This window comes from Tiliqua scincoides, chromosome 2 (genome assembly GCF_035046505.1).
Source record: "Tiliqua scincoides isolate rTilSci1 chromosome 2, rTilSci1.hap2, whole genome shotgun sequence".
NCBI classification, from domain to species: domain Eukaryota; kingdom Metazoa; phylum Chordata; class Lepidosauria; order Squamata; family Scincidae; genus Tiliqua; species Tiliqua scincoides.
This window is the reverse complement of record NC_089822.1, coordinates 257902206-257923889: the sequence shown is the minus strand read 5'-3', so window position 1 is coordinate 257923889 and position 21684 is coordinate 257902206. Positions and strand designations below refer to the sequence as shown.

General features: G+C 45.7%; 1 protein-coding gene across 1 annotated transcript in view; it reads left to right on the top strand.

Moving 5' to 3' along the window:
* Nucleotides 1-8152: 8152 nt before the first annotated feature.
* LOC136639092 (solute carrier family 2, facilitated glucose transporter member 5-like) overlaps nucleotides 8153-21684 on the top strand; it is a 29490-nt gene continuing 15958 nt past the window's right edge. Inside the window, exon 1 of the mRNA XM_066613117.1 lies at nucleotides 8153-8194. Within this exon, the coding sequence (XP_066469214.1) occupies nucleotides 8153-8194 (42 nt within the window). The remainder of the gene's footprint in view (nucleotides 8195-21684) is intronic.

Here is a 21684-nt window from a genome sequence, read left to right as displayed (position 1 = left end):
ACAAGTAGTCAGTGAGGCTTCCTCCTAGGAAAGTGTGGAGAGGACTGCAACCTGAGAGCTCCAACCAACTTGTCTGCTCAGAAGTCCCATTGTAGTCAATGGGGCTTACTCCCAGGATAGTGTGGAGAGGGTTGCAGCCTGAGTGAGGGAGGGCAGGCAGGCAGGGCAGAAGCTGGCCTGTGGCTGCCCCACTCTGGCTTCTTCTCTTCCCCACCTCTGGAGTCTGTGTCCTTTTTTCCTTCCAGCAGGGTGCCTCTGGAAGGTGGGGGGAGTTCTTTAGTATCCATGTAAGATAAGCGGATGTCATAACTGCCATATGTATTGGAATCCTGGAAGATCTGGTGAGGAGGTAGATGTGGTATCAGTAGTGGCCCCTTTAAGGGTAAGTCCTGGGCATCCAGCAGAGTGTGCTGCACAGCTGCAGCCACTTGAAGGCAATAGGGCCCTCAGGTATATAAGGAACACCTGAGGCAGGAAGGGGGTGTGGGTTGTAGAAGGAGTGCAAGTTGGAGAGGAGGCTGACTTGGCTTATTGACTTTGACTTGGATACTCTGACCGATTTGACTGACTGACTGACTTTGGAATCTGACCTTGGACTGTGACTTGGCTTATTGACTTTGGACTCTGCCCTGGATATTCTGACTGACTTTGTGACTAACAGACTGCTGGAGACACTGGAGTTTGAAGTGTGGCTGCTGTGCCCAAGACCTGCTGATGACCCAGGGTCTGCTATAGTGGTGGGAGGCTGCTGGCAGGAGAGAGGACCTCTGCAGGTTGAACAGGCGAGCTACCCTGGAGGTGGGGTCCAGCAGGACTGCAGGGCAGAACCGGGGTCATTTGTTGGGGGAAAGAAGGGGAGCTAATTTGCTTAAAGTGGGCATAATTCTCCAGGCAGAGAATGGCCTTGGAATCAGGCAAAACACCATAGAGGACCAGGCCTCTGAAAACACAGGACAAGAATGTATGACAAAACTAACTAAAAGCTACAAGAGGGGGCTACATTATAAAAATGGGACCTTAAAGAGCATAAAGGTTAAAAAAAACAACTATATATGCAGTGTTATCTTCATTTTAGATGTCAAAAGGGTTTTGTGGCTCCTGAGGTTTTTTTCCCTCTGGAAAAAGGGTCCAAATGGCTCTTTGAGTGTTCAAGATTGCCTACCCCTGGAATAGGATCTGGCCTAAGTGCTGGAGGCTGGACCCACCCCCCCTCCCCGGGCAGGTCTGCTCACCGGTCCACCCTCCTCAAACCCCTGCACCGACTGCCCTCGGGCTGACTTCCTTACTGGCTCAGGTCCAGAATATGGCGCAGGGAAGCTGCAAGTTTGATCCTTGCGCCGGCCTTCCCAACTCACAAGGAGGTGCAAACATGCTTTACAGCACATTTGCGACACACCCAGGCCAGCGCGTGGGGTTTGCGCCAGCCCAATGTAAGGTTGGGACTGAGCTCTCCATCAGCAATACCATTCACATTCTTGACGACAAGCTTCCAGGAAGCTTTCCTAAGTACTTACAATATACAGGAGCCGAGACACTTTTTTTCCAGAAAAAGTCTTGCTGATTACATTGAGAGGGACTTGGCAGAACCAGCTTCTCCTCCTGCTCAGCCAAATTAGTTTTTTGACTAACCAATACAGTAATATATTCTTAAGTGCCAGGCCTATCTGTCGTCTAAAAGACAATTTCATATCACTGAAAGTCATCAGCACTTTATAAACCCACAGGAGAGACTCATTTCTCACCTTCTTCTCAGGCTCTGGCTTTTCAGTCTCCATGCTTTCTAGAGTAGGGGTCGGGAGCAACTGCGGGGGAAGAAGAGAGTCCCATCAGGAGGTAGTCAATTCTTTCAGCTTCCTGCAGAACATAAGCATCAGATGCCTCTTGGGAAGCTCTCTGGCAGTACACAAAAGTGATGGTCTTGGCACAAAGTTCCTTCATCTTTAGTCTACAACACCTGGCATTTGGAAGGATGTTGCTTGCCTTTGACATGGCTAACAGCAGCGGCATAAACCTGGGGGTAGCAGGCTCAGAGCCCCCCCCAACCTCCCCATTAGGAATATTAGCCATCTTAGTGCGTCATGGGTCCAGTGATTTAATGTGACTCTTCTTTTTCATGGCATGAGTAGATATGTAGAAAAGGACAAAAAGGGAACCACTAATTCCTACTATTAACAATTCTGCAGATGAGGAATTTCTCACAGGTGATGCTTTTCAAACCAAGTTACCCAGCAAGCTGAGAGATTCCCCTTCACACTTGCCTCCTTCCCTCCCTCCAACCCACCAACGGAGCAAACCAAAGCAGCTGCTGGAGGACTTGGTCATTTGTAATGGTTGGGCCATGTCCAGCTATGGAATGGAGGCTTTTTATTCCCGTGTGCTTGCGTCTATAAAATTGCACAGAAAAGGGCACTGGTCCTCTTCTGTTTCTCTCCACACCTGCTCAGCACTTTCCAGGGAAGAATATTTCTATCCTGCATTTCAATAGCATCAAAACATCCCCACAGAGGTTTCCTTAGCAAAAGGAATGGAAAAAAAACTGGTTCTTTGGCCCCTAAGGGTTCAAAATTAAAAATACTGACCCTGTAAACACTGAAACAAAGCCAGAAGCTCAAGAGACTATGATGGAAGCAATAGTTATCCCATGATAAGCAGGCCCAAAAGCGAGGGGCTAGGCTGCCTACCAACAGTGCACCAACCAACCCTACTCAAGGTAATTCCCACGGAGGCATCTATAATGGTGAAGACAGTGCCAACAAACCTCGGCTTCCTTCCTGTCCCGGGGAGAGGAAGAAGGCGGCCAAGTCCTGTTTGCTCCTCAATGTTAACAGCATTTCAGAGCCAATAAGGCAACGGATGCCAGAAGGTTCCAGGGGCAGCTGTTGACAGTTGGATGCTGAGATGAAGGCAGGTGTTCCAACAAGGTGGATGTTGGAGCACATCCTTGTAATTGTTTCTGGCCAACTGGTGGTTGGTGCACTGGTGCAATGGAGCTGGCACTGTAGGGTGGTTGAGAGACTGGGCTATGACAGTGTGGGGAGATTCTGCTGCCCCTGATGTTTATGCCTCAGCTGGATCCCAACCCAGTTCCTGGAGCAGCATGGAGTGGCTTCAAGCCGCTCCATTGTCCTCAGGCTTGCGTCACCTCCTGAGGTGGCACAGGTCTGAGGAGACCCATTGGGGCTGTGGTGGCTTGCCTGGGGGTAAGTGGATGAGTTTCCCCTTGCCTCTGGCTAAGTTGATTCTGGCCCCAGTCTTGAGCTGGATGCAGTGCAGGCCTCCTGGCCTGCCTGTTCCTGCGCAAGATAGGATTGCGCTGCATGTGTCTGTCTCTAGGGAGGCCAGCCTCTGTGCTTTGGGGGCATAGGCCAGAACTGATGTTGGTGAGAAATATCCAGTGATCTCGGTCAGACTGTAGAGTGAGGTTGGCATTACCCAGTAGTATGGGCTATTCCGGTCCACTGCATCTGTATTTACGCTGTGAATATTCATTGCGGTAACCTACTGGGAGCCAAGCCTATATCTGTCTACTCAGAAGTAAATCTCTTTATAGTCAATGAGGCTTGTTCCCAAGAATGTCTGGATAGGACTGGAGTGCAGGGCAGATTGGCATGGGCACCAGTAGCCTAGCTAGAGGGTTACGAGAGGGCGCTCACCACACAAAGTTTTGGCAAGCACCTGAATGTACCATGCAAGTGGCCCCTCCCTTTCTAAACCATTCCAGTCAGCTAGAAGAAAACAGTGAGCTGCCCAGAATGGCTCCAAGTGGGAGGGGGCACTTGCACAACACTTTCAAAATGTGGTGCTGTGACCCCCTCTCTAGCTATGCTACTGATGAATGTAGCTAAGCCCATTCCTGCTGTAGTGAACTACCACCTGCAGTCACCAGCTTTAACCACCCTGCTGTTATTTACATACTGACTTAGCTAGATGACCGGAGACCCCCCATCTATTTCCCCAAGGCAGTCACATCCTTCCCATTCTGCAGTGGAAGAGAAGTGAATTGAGAATCTTGGATCTTACCAGGGGCTGTTGACTCTTTGGGCTTTCCTAATTCCTGGTTATGGAGAACTGTGACTCCTACAGCTTGCTTTCCCCTTAGGAGTCATTTCTTCAGGTTGTAACCAGGTTGCAGGTGGAGGTGGACTCAAGGATGGTTCTGTGAGCATCACTGATTGTGTCAGCAGGCCTTAAGGCAGAAGAGGAAATGAGGTGTCTGACCTTGGCCAAACTCCTCCCCCCCCCCCCCCCAACTTGTGAGATTTTTAAAATAAATGCTGTCTTGGGAAAATGGAATGTGGTGTCTCTCTAAGGCAGTAATTTTGAAACTTTTTCATCTCAGGGCACATTGACAAGGCACTAAAATGGTCAAGGCACACCACCAGGTTTTTGTCAATCGACAAGGCACACCATGCTGCCAGTGTGGGCTCACATCTCTCATTGGCCCTATTAATAAATGACTTTCCCCCAAATTCCTGTGGCACACCTGTGGACCACTCACGGCAAACCAGTGCGCCATGGCACAGTGGTTGAAAATGACTGCTCTAAGTTATAAATTCTGCTACCAAAAGGTTTGGCACTGGGGAATTGAGGGGGAAAAAACGACAGTAAAGGACTATCTTCCAGGAAATGAAACTTTTCTAGATCAAAAGCAGCTGGCCTTTCCTCCAAACATTGGGGAACCAGTTGCTTTTTCCATAAAGTTTGACGTTTTGTTCCTGTGATTTGATTGCAGGCATATTTTTATGCAGGCAGAATCTTCCTGGCTTTGAAAATACAGGAGAACATTGTTGTGTACTCCAGTGCATTGCTAAATTTCTTGATCCTCTTCCCGCATGGATTATCAGTAAGCATCTCTCCCTTTTTTACACTCAGTTTCTTCCTGAGGTTGTGTCCTTGGTAGAAATTTGCATGGAAACTATTTTATGCCAGATCTGGGCTTCTTATTTCCTGGGCTGGCCTCATCAGGCTCCATAAGCTATCCCACCCTCCTTCCACGGTAAGGCCCCTTCCCATCTTCCCTGAGGCTGCCCTTCTCAGTGCCTGCTTTGCCAGCCCCTGCATTCTCAATGTGCGCAGACCCACCACCATGGGAGTCCAGTTGGTCTACCTGGGGAGGGTGTCGGATCCTGATGGGTTGTGACCATGCAGTCTGTGTATTTGGGGTCTACGTCTAGAGATGTAAAATTTCCAGAAATTTTGAAGCTTGGGAAAAAAACCCAGGTTTTTTCCAGGTTTTTTTGTGGGGAAAAACGGAAATTTTGGGGGAAAAAATGCTACATTAGCACTTTTTTTTTCTTTTCCAAATTGAAAGTCATTCTGTTACTTTAGGGACATAAAATATGTCTATGGACATAAAATACTGTTACTTTAGGGACATAAAATATGATTATGGACAATTTGACTTGGCATAAAGTTATCACAACTAGCATTTTAAAAATTTAGTGTATCCAAACAATTATTACAGACAGAATTTACTTTTTAAATAATATTTATTTGTAATCGTAACAAATGGAGCAACAATCTCCTGAACTGTTTACTGGTTTATGGGGAAGAGATAAGAAAACCTCCACAAAACAATTTTTAAAAATCCAGAAGTAACAATTATTCATATTTCCTCTCCACGGTATTAAATAAAAATAAAATAACCATTATCGTAAAAAGAACTGAAGACGGGGAAGTGTATAGAAGGGAGTGGGACTAAGTTTTAATTTTTTAGAAAAAAAGAAAAAAGTCTTCAGGAAAAAAACGGGGGGGAATTTTTTTTGTCTGAATTTTTCGGGTTTTATTCCGGGCCTTCACATCTCTAGGTCTAACCCTAACTTGACTTGACCATGTAATCTGCCCCTGGAGTTCAGGGCAGTATATGTGACTGTGACTCCCCTCCACTTGACATTCTATTTTGTGTATGCAAGAAGCCTGTAAGAGAGGGGTCTTGAGAGCTGAGAGGCAGTAACTGACCCCAAGTCATCCAACGAGCCTCATGGCCAAGCAGTGATGGGAGCCCAGCTGGGACATCTGACCGCTGTATCTTGCTGGCTCGTGATGCCTTTCTCTCCCTTTCTGCCTTTGCTTTGCCTAGGTTTATAAGATGGATTCCTGGGGACGGAGGCCTCTGCTTCTCTATGGTCTTGGCATCAGCATCATCTCCTGCATTCTGCTAACCATGACCCTTGAACTTCAGGTGTGCAATACAAAACCTGAAGCAGGAGAGCAACGTTGTTGGTTTATTCTAACATTTTCCAGGGCAGCAGGCAATCAACATTGAAACAATAAATACAATATGAATAATATTTTATTTATATTGTATATTATATTGTAACAACATGTTAAATATAACATGAAAAACATCTGTGAAAGCCCATTTAGCCCATGAAAACATGGGCTAAAAAAATGGGTTTGGGATTTATTTTTAAAGAAAATTGTGGATGGGAGGGGGGGAGAAGTACTGAAAATATGGGAGGGGTGTTAAGGAGGCTTTAGTAGTTTGCCTCTGCTGAAGTGTGCCCCCCCCCCATGTTTGTGGGTTTGATTTTTTTGAATTGAAACTACAGGGGAGAATATAATGAAGCCACCCTACCCTCTTAAAACCCTCCAAACGATAAGATTATTATGGTTTACGTTTGTTCCCTGACCTCAGAGCTGCATTGCCCATATGCCAGTGCTGGAAAGCACTGACAGAAGGGGTTAGGATTGCGCCCTAAATTGTCTTGGCTGGTTCATATGAGAGAAGACAGTCCTTGAAGTATCCCAATCCCAGCCGCTTAGGTAGCTCATAATTCCAAGCTCAGCTTCCCGTAGTGGGATGTCCTTGCTGCCATTCTCCTAATAATAAGGCTGCTTCCCTGTTCAACTGCTGGCCCAGTAAAGAGAAAGCAGGAAGCGAAAAGGAGTGCCTGCACTCTCATCACCAGGAGCTACTCCCCTGGTTATCCTGCCTTCTGTGAGGACTTGCTCGCTCTGTCTTTTCTGTGATAGATCTGTAGAAAGTCTCTTTCCAGCTCACTTGGTTGGGACTATCCAGCATGGGTTCTGGGGGACAAGGGAACGGTGCCAAGGGCAGTGTGAGGCTGAACCCCTGAGGTCCAGTGCTGTCCTGGGTGGGGATTTTATTATTTCCTGTCAGCCATCCTCTGTCTGGTTAATAATATTAAGAGTATTTAATAATACTCTGTCTGGTTAATATTATTAAGAGTATTTACATACCACTCAGCAACTGACAGAGACCAGCAGAGACTTCCTGTGGGCTGGAGTGTGTATACATTTGCTTTGACGATGTCATCGAGTTACATGATTGGGGGAGTGGAGCCCACGTGGTCACCCTATCCCCTCCTTGACCCAGACGTTCGGGTTTGGCAGCCCAGTTGCTAAACACCTGACAGTCTTATTGTCTAGCCTTGCAGGAATTTCTCCAATAACAGAGTTTCAAAGGACAGATGCTGCTTGCAAAGAATTCCTTAGTAGCTTTATAGGCTGCTGAATCTACACAGGAGCTTCTGGGGAGATCAAAAGGTCCAAAAATACAGAAAAACAGGCAAAGAATAGAGGGCGGGAAGGGCATTCATCACAACTAGTTTTGTGTGTTTTTTTTTAGTTCTGCTTTGGAACAGTGGTGTTTTGAAATGTGGGGTGGCCTTTCTGTTGGATCATTTGCAAACACAAATGAGGGGGGAAAAGTTTGGCCCTGAAACTGACTTGGATGACACTGCCTTTTTCCTGCCAAGTTGACACTACATATTTCTGATGTGGGCTCAACTCTTGCTGTTCTCTGGCATTTGTTGCATTCTGTGGTCCAGTCCTGCTGCGGCTGAAGGCATCCCAGTGGCAAGGAAGGGATATCCTCTAAGGCACCTGGCGACCTCATTCGTGCATTATCTGAAGCATGATCAACTTTCTCCAACAGGTTATCATCCCATGGATGGCTTATATTAGCAGTGTTCTCCTCCTCACCCTCGTAACTGGAATTGTCATTGGGCCAAGTAAGATGATGGAGCTACAGTAGAGCAAGGGATGACTGGGATAGATCAATTAGTGAGAGCGCAATCCTAAAAGGACTTTGGGCTGGATTAAGTCCCTTCTGCCTGCCTGAGAGTATTGCAGACATGCCATAAGACATGTCTGTGACGACTCAGGAGCCAGGTAGGCCAGCGCGGGAATGCATGCCGGCCTCCTGGTGCTGGATCCAGCCCAGCAAAAGGTATGTTTGCGCTGGCATAGGGAAGCCAGTGCAGGGGTTGGGGAGGGAGCTGGGAAGGCATACTGGGGCATTTTGAGGCAGGGGGAAGGAGGGTGGGCTGGTGAGTGTACGGAGTCCAGGAGGGCCGTGAGACTGGCCTCTGTCCTAACCCATCTCCCGAGCAGTCCGGTGTTACACTGGCTTGCTTGGATCTGTGCCAGCGATTTAACCCCATTGCAGTGGCTGGGGCATCACTCAGGGTAAGTCCTCTTATTCCAAGCTGCACCTCCAACCCTGCAATGGATAAAGCTGACAGGCCAGCCGGTCAGCACAGGCTAAGATTGGACTTCCCGTCGATTAAAACGGTGTTAACAATTGCAAGCCTTTCTCTCTGATCAGATTCGATCCCTCCCCTGATGATATCGGAACTGTTTCTGCAGTCCACGCGGGCCTCAGCGTATGCCGTCGGGAGTTTTTTCCAGTGGTTATTAATATTACTTTTTGGTTCCTTATTCACTTTGTTAGAGGTGAGTGATTTTGCAGGAAAGTGTGGTGGGGTGGATGTCTGAGAACCCCATTCTATCCAATTTTCTTGTGCCAGTGCAGCCCTGCCAATAGGGCGTTTACTGCGTCCTATGGTGGGAGGCAATGACAGAGGCCTCTTCAAGGTATGACAATATTTGTTCCCTTACCTCAAGGCTGCACTGTGGCAGTTCCAGCGCTGGAAAGTTGGAGAGGTTCGGGCCCTCAGTCAGTAAACCAAGCCTAGCCCTCCCCATTCTACCCTCTCCCTGAAAATAACAAATGAAGCTATATCCTAAGGGTGATCAGTTCATTATAATTAGATAGCACATTGACCTGAATTTTTAGGGCTATCAGCTGAATGTCAGCCCCCAAGATGCTCATTACACCCTGAGTAAGTTTGTTTTTCAGATTAGAAAATTTGTCTTTCTGCTATGCCCAGTGGTTCTCCAGGTCTCAGGCTCACTGTGCCTTTAGTAAGTTCTTTACAGCACCCCTAGCTGCTCCCGTGGTACCTTTTAAAATATACCACGTTGCCCCTATGAGATCACTGTGGCACACAGTTTGGGAACCGCCGGCTTCGCCTGGTAATCGGGAAATTCATCTCTTGAACTCAAAACCTCATGGCCTGCAGCTGGGAGCTATGGTGGGCAGCGCTGCTGAGGCTTCGGCTTGAGGCTGGAGCTGTCATTTAGTGGTATCACCGACAGCCCCTGGTTCAATCCCTGTCATCTTCAGGTAGGGCTAGGAAAGACCTTGGAGATCTGCTGTCAGTGGGTGCAGACCAGCGATTTTCAATCTTTTTCATCTCGTGGCACACTGACAAGGCACTAAAATTGCCAAGGCACAACATCAGGTTTTTGACAATTGACAAGACACACCATGCGGCCAGTGGGGGACTCACATCCCCATTGGCCCTACTAATAAATGGCCTTCCCCCCCAATTCCTGTGGCACACCTGTGGACCACTCACGGTAGAAAATGGCTGGTGTAGACAATGCGGAACTAGATGAATTGAGTCGGTTCAGGGCAACTTTATCTGTTCAAATGGCTTCAGAGTCCTCTTCAGCCACAGAAGGAAAAGGGCATCACCTCCACTGCTCCCTCCCCCTTTTGCAGGTATTGTGACAAATATAGACTGGTTAGGCCTGGTAACCTGGCCCTTTTCTTTTGCCTGGTCAAAAAGTAATGCCTCTCCCATACTGCAGGACTCCAGGCTGCAGCACAAATTTCTATTTCCATCAACAGAATCAATAAGAGAATGCACAATCCATGCACGGTTTTGTGTTGGCTGGCCCTGATCCCAACCTCCCAAGGTGCTTGTGAAGACTGGGAAAAATGAGATACCCCTGCCCTGTGATCTCCTTGGAAATAGAATTCCTGGAGGAAAATATAAGCATGATTAAAAATAAGCTACTGTATTGTACTCATGTCTGTTTCTCTCCCCCCCCCCTTTTGTTTTAATTTCTAGAAACATATCAGAACCTACAGCTTCCTCATATTCTTGCCATTCTGCATGGCTGGCTTTTTGTATATCCTCAAGGTTGTCCCAGAAACAAAGAAAAAAACTATTCTGGATATTAGGAAACTCTTGGAAGCATATTTGAAGCAGAAGTACCTGAATAAGAAGCCGGCAGCCAATAAGAAAAAGAGAGGGAAGCGCTAGGTGCAGCCCCAAGTGGTGAACTGGATGCCACAGGAGATGCCAGCCTACCTGGATCTCATCCCTGTGTCTCCTTGGCAAGGTCACGTGAAAGAAAAACATGAAGCTGTGGCACTGGCTGTTTTCCACTCCAGTTTGTTTGCCACCACTTAAAGGGGGAGAGGGAATGTGATGATGTTGTATTACATGTTTCTTTTGTGTGGTGTCAACGGCGGAGATGCGTGGTGGCCACTGCTGACATGTACTTAATCCCTCATTTTGCAAACATAGAGAGACGCGGAGGAGTCTCCAATCATAACAGGGGCTGTTGATCATTAGAACTCCTGATTAGGGGGGGAAAGCAGCACTCTGGATTTTCTCATTCAGTGGAAACAAATTGTAACTAGATAGGAATTTTAATAAAAAGCAAGCAAGTGCTTTCTTAATCGTGTCCTTCACCTCCAGTTTGTGGACACATCGCTGATCGTATTTTTCCTCCTGGTCTGAAGGAATTCTCTGGCTATTTTTCTCTATACAGACATTTCTACTTTTCCCACGAAATTTTTCACTGAATTCTAAAGTACATGTATGATTAGTGTCAATTGTATGGAATACCCTCTTGGCTCTCTAATGGAAATGTGAAAATGTTATAGATGTGCCCCAGTATCAATGGGGGATGTGTTTCCACCCCCCCCCCACAGATACCAGAAACTGTGGCTATGAGGACACCTCCCCCCCGGCACCCATTTATCTGATTTAAAACCTTACCTACTGAAGAAGTTCTTTGCAAGATGCCTCCTGCAGCCAGCATATTCAGAAACAACTGGAGGTCAACAGGAATTATTAACTTTGCTTCCTGTTGACCTCCTTTGGGCTTTTTTGGCAAGTGTTCCTGCAGTTGGAACCCTAGCAAAAACTCAAAGGAGGTCAGAACAAGTGCGACTGACTCATGTGCTGACCTGCTTTTCCAAAAGACATTAACTCAAGTGAAACTGACTGTAAAAACAGTTCTGGATAACCCAGAAGCACCCCTCCCCCATTATGACTTGTTTCCACTCAGGTCAAAGGGGTTGGGGGTCAGGGCTAGACTTGAGAACAGTCCCACTAGATCAGGCCATAGGCCCATCTAGTCCAGCTTCTGGTATCTCACAGCGGCCCACCAAATGCCCCAGGGAGCACACCATATAACAAGAGACCTGCATCCTGGTGCCCTCCCTTGCATTGGCATTCTGACATAGCCCATTTCTAAAATCAGGAGGTTGCACATACACATCATGGCTTGTACCCCGTAATGGATTTTTCCTCCAGAAACTTTTCCAATCCCCTTTTCAAGGCGTCCAGGCCAGATGCCGTCACCACATCCTGTGGCATGGAGTTCCACAGACCAACCGCATGCTGAGTAAAGAAATGTTTTCTTTTGTCTGTCCTAATTCACCCAACGCTCAATCTTAGTGGATGTCGCCTGGTTCTGGTGTTATGCAAGAGTGTAAAGAGCATCTCTCTATCCACTTTATCCTTCCCATGCATAATTTTGTATGTCTCAGTCATGTCCCCCCTCAAGTCCCTCTTTTCTAGGCTGAAGAGGCCCAAACGCCGTAGCCTTTCCTTGTAAGGAAGGTGCCCCAGACTAATCATCTTAGTCGCTCTCTTTTGCATTTTTTCCATTTCCACTATGGCCTTTCTGAGATGTGGTGACCAGAACTGGACACAATACTCCAGGTGTGATCTTACCATTGATTTGTACAACTGCATTATAATATTAGCCGTTTTGTTCTCCATAACTTTTCTAATGATCCCAAGTATAGAATTGGCCTTCTTCACTGCTGCTGCACATTGGGTCGACACTTTCATCAAGCTGTCAACCACCACCCCAAGATCTCTCTCCTGATCTGTCACAGACAGCTCAGAACCCATCAGCCTATATGTGAAGTTTTGATTTTTTGCCCCAATGTGCATGACTTTACAGTTACTTACATTGAAACGCATCTGCCATTTTGGCCAGTTTGGAGAGATCCTTCTGGAACTCCTCACAATCACATCTGGTCTTCACCACTTGGAAAAGTTTGGTGTCATCTGCAAACTTGGCTACCTCACTGCTCACCCCTGTCTCCAGGTCATTTATGAAGAGGTGAATATGAATATGAGTCAGCAGTGTGGTGTAGCTAATACAGTCTCAGCCTGCATGAGTAGAATTGTAGCTTCCAATTCATAAGAAGTAGCTGTTCTGCTTAGTTTGTGTTGGTGAGACCTCACCAGGAGTATTGGGTTTAGTTTTGGGCACCTCACTTTAAAAAACATGCAGCCAAACTGTAGGGGGTTCAGAGAAGAGTGACAAGGATGATCAAAGGACTGGACAAAAGCCCTTTGAGGAAAGACTGAGGGAACTTGGTATGCTTAGCCTGGAGGAGAGAAGACTGGGAGGGGATATTATAGTGCTCTTCAAATACCTGAAAGGTTGCCATATGGAAGAAGGAACAAATTTGTTCTCAACTACTTCTAAGAGTAGAGCTAGATCCAATGGGTACAAACTGCAAGAAAGGAGATTCCAGGTGGACATCAGGAAGAAATTCTTGACGGTACGTGTGGTTAATAGGCAGTGGAGCAGATTGGGGTTTTGCCTCTCCTGTGCCAGTGGGGAGGGTCTCTGCTCCCAGTCCAGCCTCACATCCTTGGCCTAAGCCTCAAATGGGCCAATGATGAGAGGCTGGACTGGGAGCGGAGGCTTGGCTGCGGTGGTGGTAGCAATGCAAAATCTAAGGTCAGTAACACTGGCCAAAGCCAATTGCTCTTCATTGGGCCCTGTGCCTAAGAGCCCTCCCCCTGCGGTAGAGTAAAAATAAAAAATAAAATTGATTTTATTAATCATTTCACAGTCACTAAAACAAGTGGTTTTGTAACTACCACAGATACTCGCCTATAAGTCGATCCCACAGATACCCCAGGCCAGATCCTGAAAAATAACCTACCACTAATTGTTACCTAAGAACTGTAGTCTCTAATTTATTAAAAACATAGTAAAAGATCACAAGATACATTTTTATTCTTTTTAAATTCTGGTCTTCACCACCTTTTTGTAAACACTATCAGAGTAAGTGCACTGTAAACAACATACCAGTAAATCAGTGGTTCCCAACTTGGTATTCATGTACTCCCAGGGACATTCAACAGGACCTTTAGGGGTACTTGAAAAAGAATGGAATAATGGTAGAAAAAGGCAGGTCATGCTCCAGAATACATTGCAAGGACCAGCAAGGCAGGAAAGAAGGTAGCTAGTTGGCTTTGAAAGCCCCACCAACAGCTAGTTTTTGGTCATCAATTCATGTATGAACTGAGACAAGGCCATAAAGGCAGCCATACTTATGCTAAGAGGCCAGAAGTAAATACAGTAAAATGTCATGATGTTTTGTTCAAATGTATGTATGAACCAAATGTACATGATGCCAAGATATATCAATGCTGAATAGTGTTAATGAATCAAATGTTGTTATGTTATGTTAGAGGGAAAAATGCATTTAGCATGACCAAAGTCAGTTATTCTGTAAAGGCAGATTGTTTGAACAGAGCAATATGTTTGTGTTTAGGACAGTTCAAGGCATATCACAAGCAAGACTCATGAGAGAGCATTTTGGGCTATTAGAAAGCATATATGTTTTGTTCAGCAAGCACATTTGCTAAGCAGATATAAGAAGTGATTGAATCCATTTTGCCCAGAAGCCTTAGAGGGAAGACAGCAGTTGTCTGTCAGTTAGGTGTCATCAGAAATGGAATGCATAGTCTGTTAGAAGAGACATTCCTTTGAAGGAATCAAAGATACATCCCCAATTGCTCTTTTATAAGAACAAAATTAAAGGAGAGCACCCAATTTATTTATAAGCAATAAGTTTTATAATGCAGAGAGTAAATAAATTTGGAAATAAAGAATACAGGAGAATCAAATTGAACTTTCTAAAGTACAAGGCAGAGAGGCCCCACCAATAAAACACTTTGACACATCAAGATAACAGTTAGTAACTGTCAAAGCTAATTAAGTTGATATATAGGACTCTGCCTGACTTCAAAGAATAGAATGTAAACCCCCCTCAAACCTATGGGCTGCTTTTAGACAGAGAAAATAGGATTTAAACAGAAGGAAAACACATAGAGAGAAGAAGAACAAATATGTTGAATTTTAAGGGAAGCTTACTTTGAGAATTAGATATAAAATGAGTGATCATAGTTAAGTCAGTTTGGAACTGCAACAGAAGGCATCTATCTCCGGACCAGATCTGACGGAAAGCTCTTCAACCTCTCCAGACTGAGAGCAAAGTCCAAAGTCCAGCTGAAATGTCTGTGTGACTTCCTCTTTGCCGACAATGCAGCTGTCACTGCCCACTCTGCCAAAGATCTCCAGCAGCTCATGGATCGTTTTAGCAAGGCCTGCCAAGATTTTGGACTGACGATCAGCTTAAAGAAAACACAGATCATGGTTCAGGATGTGGACTCACCTTCCTGCATTACAATCTCTGTGCATGAACTGGAGGTTGTCCATGACTTTGTGTACCATGGCTCAACGATCTCCGACACTCTTTCTCTCAATACCGAGCTAAATAAGCGCACCGGTAAAGCAGCTACCACGTTTTCCAGACTCACAAAGAGAGTCTGGTCCAACAAGAAGCTGACGGAACATACCAAGATCCAGGTCTACAGAGCTTGCCTCCTGAGTACACTTCTGTACTGCAGCGAGTCATGGACTCTTCGCTCACAACAGGAGAGGAAACTGAACACTTTCCACATGCGCTGCCTCCGATGCATCCTCGGCATCACCTGGCAGGACAAAGTTCCAAACAACACAGTCCTGGAACGTGCTGGAATCCCTAGCATGTATGCACTGCTGAAACAGAGACGCCTGCGTTGGCTCGGTCATGTCGTGAGAATGGATGATGGCCGGATCCCAAAGGATCTCCTCTATGGAGAACTCGTGCAAGGAAAGCGCCCTACAGGTAGACCACAGCTGCGATACAAGGACATCTGCAAGAGGGATCTGAAGGCCTTAGGGATGGACCTCAACAAGTGGGAAACCCTGGCCTCTGAGCGGCCTGCTTGGAGGCAGGCTGTGCAGCATGGCCTTTCCCAGTTTGAAGAGACACTTGGCCAACAGTCTGAGGCAAAGAGGCAAAGAAGGAACGCCCATAGCCAGGGAGACAGACCAGGGACAGACTGCATTTGCTCTTGGTGTGGAAGGGATTGTCACTCCCGGATTGGCCTTTTCAGCCACTCTAGACGCTGTTCCAGAACCACCTTTCAGAGCGCGATACCATAGTCTTTCGAGACTGAAGGTTGCCAATATATAGTTAAGTCAGTTATTTGTCTTACGCTTAGCAGTATTTTAGAATGAAAGGAGTATTCTATAGTCTCTAAAGTTGCAGCAAATTAGCCAAGCAATAAAGAGATAGAGTTACAGCTACTAGGCAATAAAGTAATAAAAGAGTTACCAAAGTTGTGAAGTCATTAGCAAGGAGGTAAACAAGCTGCCAGCTTCTGGACAAAAAGCAGTTTACAAGCTCCCTAGCACCAGAATAGAAACTAAGATTGGCAGCATCAGAAGTGAATCCTTAGCAGAATAAAAGACAAAACTAATTATTAGAAGCAAACCGCCAGACATGAGAGTCTAACAGAAGAGCCTGCAGCTCTATAACTTCAAATTGACAGATCTAGATATTTCAATTAGAACTTCTAATTGAAATAAGAAAAGCATCTAAGGCAGAATGCAGTATAAAATGCAGTATGTTTGCAGATAATCTTAATCAATATAAGTCAAGACTAAAAGTTAGAATATAAACAGAAATAAGTATTAAAAAATGCATAAGGCTTGTTACAGCTAAATTGGAATGTGGAATTCTTATCTAAAAGCAAAAGCAAGCCTGCTCCCTTGAAATACTTCGTCTGTCAAAATGTATAACTTAAAGGGCAACAGACAGAAAGAACTAAAGAGATTTAATGACTTACCATGGCGCCAGAGATAGATAGTGAATTTCTAAGTATAAGAATAGTAAATCAAATTGGCAGGACCCCGATAAGAGGGGGCCTCCAGTTGAAAATATCTTTTGAAAATACCACTTATATCAGAGCAAAGCTGAGATTTTACAGAAGAAAGAAAACCCTTAAAAACTTTGTTTAGAAGCAAAATATAAACTGTTCAAGATCAGAATAAGTTAGCACATTTGAAAACAAATAAAAGGAGTCTAAACACCAATTAATTAAAAGCATAATTAGAGAAATAAATGGTTGGCAACCTTCAGTCTCGAAAGACTATGGTAGAAGCCTACAGCACCCGGTATTCCCAGGCGGTCTCCCATCCAAGTACTAACCAGGCCTGATCCTGCTTAGCTTCCAAGATCAGACAAGATCAGGCACGTGCAGGGTAACAGTAGAGAAATAGGAATAATTAAGAAAATTAAAATAGGCACACAGTGCCCCCTGCAGAACTTTGAGGACAGTGCATTCTGGAAATATGATAATATTAGGAGGGAGGAGCTCACCAAATATGGCAAACACAGTAACCTGAGATATTTAAATATATGTTCCAAATATGGCATAAGCCAATCAGCAAGAAAGACCCATTTATGATGTCAGCCAGCTCTTAATGAATAGCAGTAAAGCTTTTCAAACACAGAGCTTAGGAGTATTTAAACTGGAACCCAGCATGGGAAAGTTGCTTTTTTCTCTGGGACACTGAGAGACCACAGCTCTCTGTGTTCCCCATTTTGAACCACCAAGAGAAGCCCATTGCTGGCAATGAATAAAAGCTTGGAAACCACCACAACTTTGGTCTGCTGAGTTTGTTCTTGAACCCTGATTCGCCGTGCAACAGAACCAGTGATTGAAAGCCAGCACAGTAAAAAAGCTGAAACATAATATGGAAAGTGTTCATTCACCCAGAATTTCCCAGCACACTTCTGGTGCAAAACAGTGCAAAGGCAGAGTCTACTGTTCCTCAAACAGATAAAAAGAGAAAACACTGTGATGAATACATGAAGTCTGGGTTTTCATAGAGAGGAGATGAGGGCTTGTATTATTACAAACATTTTACTAATATGAAGGGTATAATTTATTATTGCCAAGGGATATGCAAGTGAAAAAGGTTGGGAACCACTGCAGGAGAACCATGAATCAAATCCACCTTGAAGGTGTCTGGTGTGTTAAGCCAGCAGCTCTACATACAACATACAACCCATAGCACATAACTGAAAGTGTGCAATTCAATTCACAGCAGAGAGCTGCAGCTACATATATTTGCAACCCTTTTTACTCAGAAGTAGACCCACTGCTTTCCATGGGTGTTATTCTTAAGTAATGCTGCATTGAATTGTAGCTTCAAATGGAAAGGGGGTCCCATCCTGGTGTTGAAAAAAAAAAAAGACCTCTGCCAAATGCAAAGCCTTTGCGAAAGGGAATCAGGTTGCAGCAGCAAAAGGGAATGGAGGGGAATAAAAGGTTAACTTTGGCTGGAACGTCCCAGGAAAGTAACTATAGCAACTAACCAGCTGCCTGCCTAAGCTTAGAGGAGAAAGAACCTGCTCAGAGTTGAAAGGCTCTGCCCTCTGATTGACCCGGAGATCAGGCAAAGTGAGAATTGGAGCTTGATTACTTGGCAAAAATTTCAGTACTATACCTGAGTATCTACGGTATTTACTTTTCAAAGAATCTACACATTTGGTTTGTTTGCTTGTTGGCTTATGTGTATTTTATACACATTTTATATTAAGCCATTTCATGTTGCATATTCGCAACAGGGACCAAATGCGTACACCTGTGGGCTGGGCAAAAATGGGTTAAAATGTGCTTAGATCCATTAACTCACATGCACTTTCTAAGTGCAAATTTTGATGGCTTTCCACTCTACCATAGAGATATAAAGTCTATAACAAATTTTATTTACCTAAGATTCTACAGACCTTTGCTGTGAACCTAATGTTTCCAGTTGGGCTCTGTAGCTCTTAAGGTTGGCCCTGTCTAATGCTCCCTTCCTTGTTGGTTCCACCCTCACCTCCCCTACCAGATATTCCACTGCTACCACTACAGCAGCCAAGCCACTTGCCCTCTTTTTCTGGGACCTTGTTCTCTTGTTCCAGGACCATGAAACAACACATCACTGATTTCAGACCACAACACTGTGAATCCAAGTACGGCATCACGTGCGCGTAGCTTAGAGATTTGGTCACTGTCAAAAGCGCAACTGATAAAACAGAACATCAGGTCCAAGTACCAATTACCACTCATGCGGTACCACTCATGTTGGCATCGGATGAATGATAGAGCGTACTCCCACTGCCCAAAGTTGCTCAGCCTGGCACAGTTCCCGGGGAGTATGTGTGTAGCAGCTGTGGCTGAAAACTTGTGTCGGCGTTGAGGAAACACACACAGGACAGACAGCAGGGTCCTTCACCAAAAACTTGTATTTACAGGTACACTGCATTCCAGAACAGGCAGTAAGCGTGGGTTCCAACATAGGGAACCAGAGCCACCCACTCTCACAATATGTGGAGCACAGCGACAGAGTGCTCCGCGTCTAGCCATTCAACAACCCAGTTTGACCTGCGGTGGCTACTTCGTTTTTACAACACTGCTGGCCAATGAGCGTGTGTGTGAGGGCAGGCTTGGACTAATCGGCCCCTCCCATCTCCAGCTGCGTCTAGAGTCTCTCAGCAGGCAATCACTTGGCACCTGCTGAGTGACTCAGCACCTTCTTTGTTTTTTCAACAGGCTTTAACTGCCTCTGCTGGGGCCTGATCTTGAAAACGCCTCCTGTATTAAACACTGGGGTATTCCTCCAGTAACTCCCTTCAGTGGGATTGTGCACATCCCTTGACAGTTATGGCTATGGAATGTAAGCACCTTGGCTCAGCAGTGTAGTTGGAGGCATCAGGGATAACATTCACATTCTTTATGACAACCTTCCAGGAAGCATTCATAAGTACTTACAATGTAAAGGGGCTGAGGCCACAATCCTAACCAACTTTCCAGCACTGACATAAGGGCAATGCAACTCTGAGGTAAGGGAACAAACATTGCCCTACCTTGAGGAGGATAGCAAATGTCACACCGATTTTTAAAAAGGGGAGGAGGGAGGACCCAGGAAACTATAGGCTGGTCAGCCTCACATCTATACCGGGTAAGATGGTGGAATGCCTCATCAAAGATAGAATCTCCAAACACATAGACAAACAGGCCTTGCTGAGGGAGAATCAGCCTGGCTTCTGTAAGGGTAAGTCTTGCCTCACAAACCTTATAGAATTCTTTGAAAAGGTCAACAGGCATGTGGATGTGGGAGAACCTGTGGACATTATATATCTGGACTTTCAGAAGGCATTTGACAGGGTCCCTCACCAAAGGCTGCTAAGAAAATTCCACAGTAAGGGAATTAGAGGGCAGGTTCTCTCATGGATTGGAAACTGGTTGAAGAACAGGAAACAGAGAGTTGGTGTCAATGGGCAATTTTCACAATGTGAAAAGGTGGGGTGAGGTGAAAAGCGGTGTGCCCCAAGGATCTGTCCTGGGACCGGTGCTTTTCAACCTCTTCATAAATGACCTGGAGACAGGGTTGAGCAGTGAGGTGGCTAAGTTTGCAGACGACACCAAACTTTTCAGAGTGGTGAAGACCAGAAGTGATTGTGAGGAGCTCCAGAAGGATCTCTCCAGACTGGCAGAATGGGCAGCAAAATGGCAGATGCGCTTCAATGTCAGTAAGTGTAAAGTCATGCACATTGTGGCAAAAAATCAAAACTTCACAAATAGGTTGATGGGTTCTGAGCTGTCTGTGACAGAGCAAGAGAGAGATCTTGGGGTGGTGGTTGACAGGTCGATGAAAGAGTCGCCTCAATGTGCGGCAGCAGTAAAGAAGGCCAGTTCTATGTTTGGGATCATTAGAAAAGGTATTGAGAATAAAACGGCTAATATTATAATTGCAGTTGGCAACCTTCAGTCTCGAAAGACTATGGTATCGCGCTCTGAATGGTGGTTCTGGAACAGCGTCTAGTGTGGCTGAAAAGGCCGATTCGGGAGTGACAATCCCTTCCACACCGGGAGCAAGTGCAATCTGTCCCTGGTCTGTCTCCCTGGCTATGGGCCTTCCTTCTTTGCCTCTTTGCCTCAGACTGTTGGCCAAGTGTCTCTTCAAACTGGGAAAGGCCATCATCCATTCTCACAACATGACCGAGCCAACACAGGTGTCTCTGTTTCAGCAATGCATAGATGCTAAGGATTCCAGCTTTTAATGGCATTAATATTATAATGCCGTTGTACAAATCTATGGTAAGGCCACACCTGGAGTATTGTGTTCAGTTCTGGTCGCCGCATCTCAAAAAAGACATTGTGGAAATGGAAAAGATGCAAAAGAGAGCGACTAAGATGATTATGGGGATGGGGCACCTTCCTTATGAGGAAAGGCTATGGCGTTTGGGCCTCTTCAGCCTAGAAAAGAGATGCCTCAGGGGGGACCTGATTGTGACAAACAAAATTATGTAGGGGATGGACAGAGTGGTTAGAGAGATGCTCTTTCACATAACACCAGAACCAGGGGATATCCACTAAAATTGAGTGTTGGGAGAGTTAGAATAGACAAAAGAAAATATTTCCTTACTCAGCGTGTGGTTGGTCTGTGGAACTCCTTGCCACAGGATGTGGTGTTGGCATCTGACCTGGATGCCTTTAAAAGGGGATTGGACAAGTTTTTGGACGTAAAATCTATTACAGGTTACAAGCCATGATGTGCATGTACTGATGTTCCTGATTTTAGAAATGGGCTATGTCAGATGCAAGAGAGGGCACCAGGATGCAGGTCTCTTGTTATCTGGTGTGTTCCCTGGGGCATTTGGTGGGCCGCTGTGAGATACAGGAAGCTGGACTAGATGGGCCTGTGGCCTGATCCAGTGGGGCTGTTCTTATGTTCTTATGAGGAGGCCTCCATGACTGTCCCCCAAATGCAGGATGCAGCACATGCCCCACAGGCACAGCTATGCCAGTGCTGGAATGTTGGTTAGGATTGCACCCTGAGACATATTAACATAAGAATGTACGAAGAGTCCCACTGGATCAGGTCAAGGCCTATCTATCTCAGTTTCCTGTATCTCACAGTGGCCCAACAGATGCCTCAGGGAGCACACAAGACAACAGAGATCTGCATCCTGGTGCCCTCCCTTGCAACTGTCAATCAGAGTTAGCCAACTTCTAAATTAAGAAGACCCCTGCTGGATCAGGCCAAAGGCCCATTTAGTCCAGTCTCCTGTATCTCTCAGTAACCCACCAGGTGCAACAGGGAGGACACAAGACAACAAGAGACCTGCAAAGCATATCTTTGATACTGCTAGCT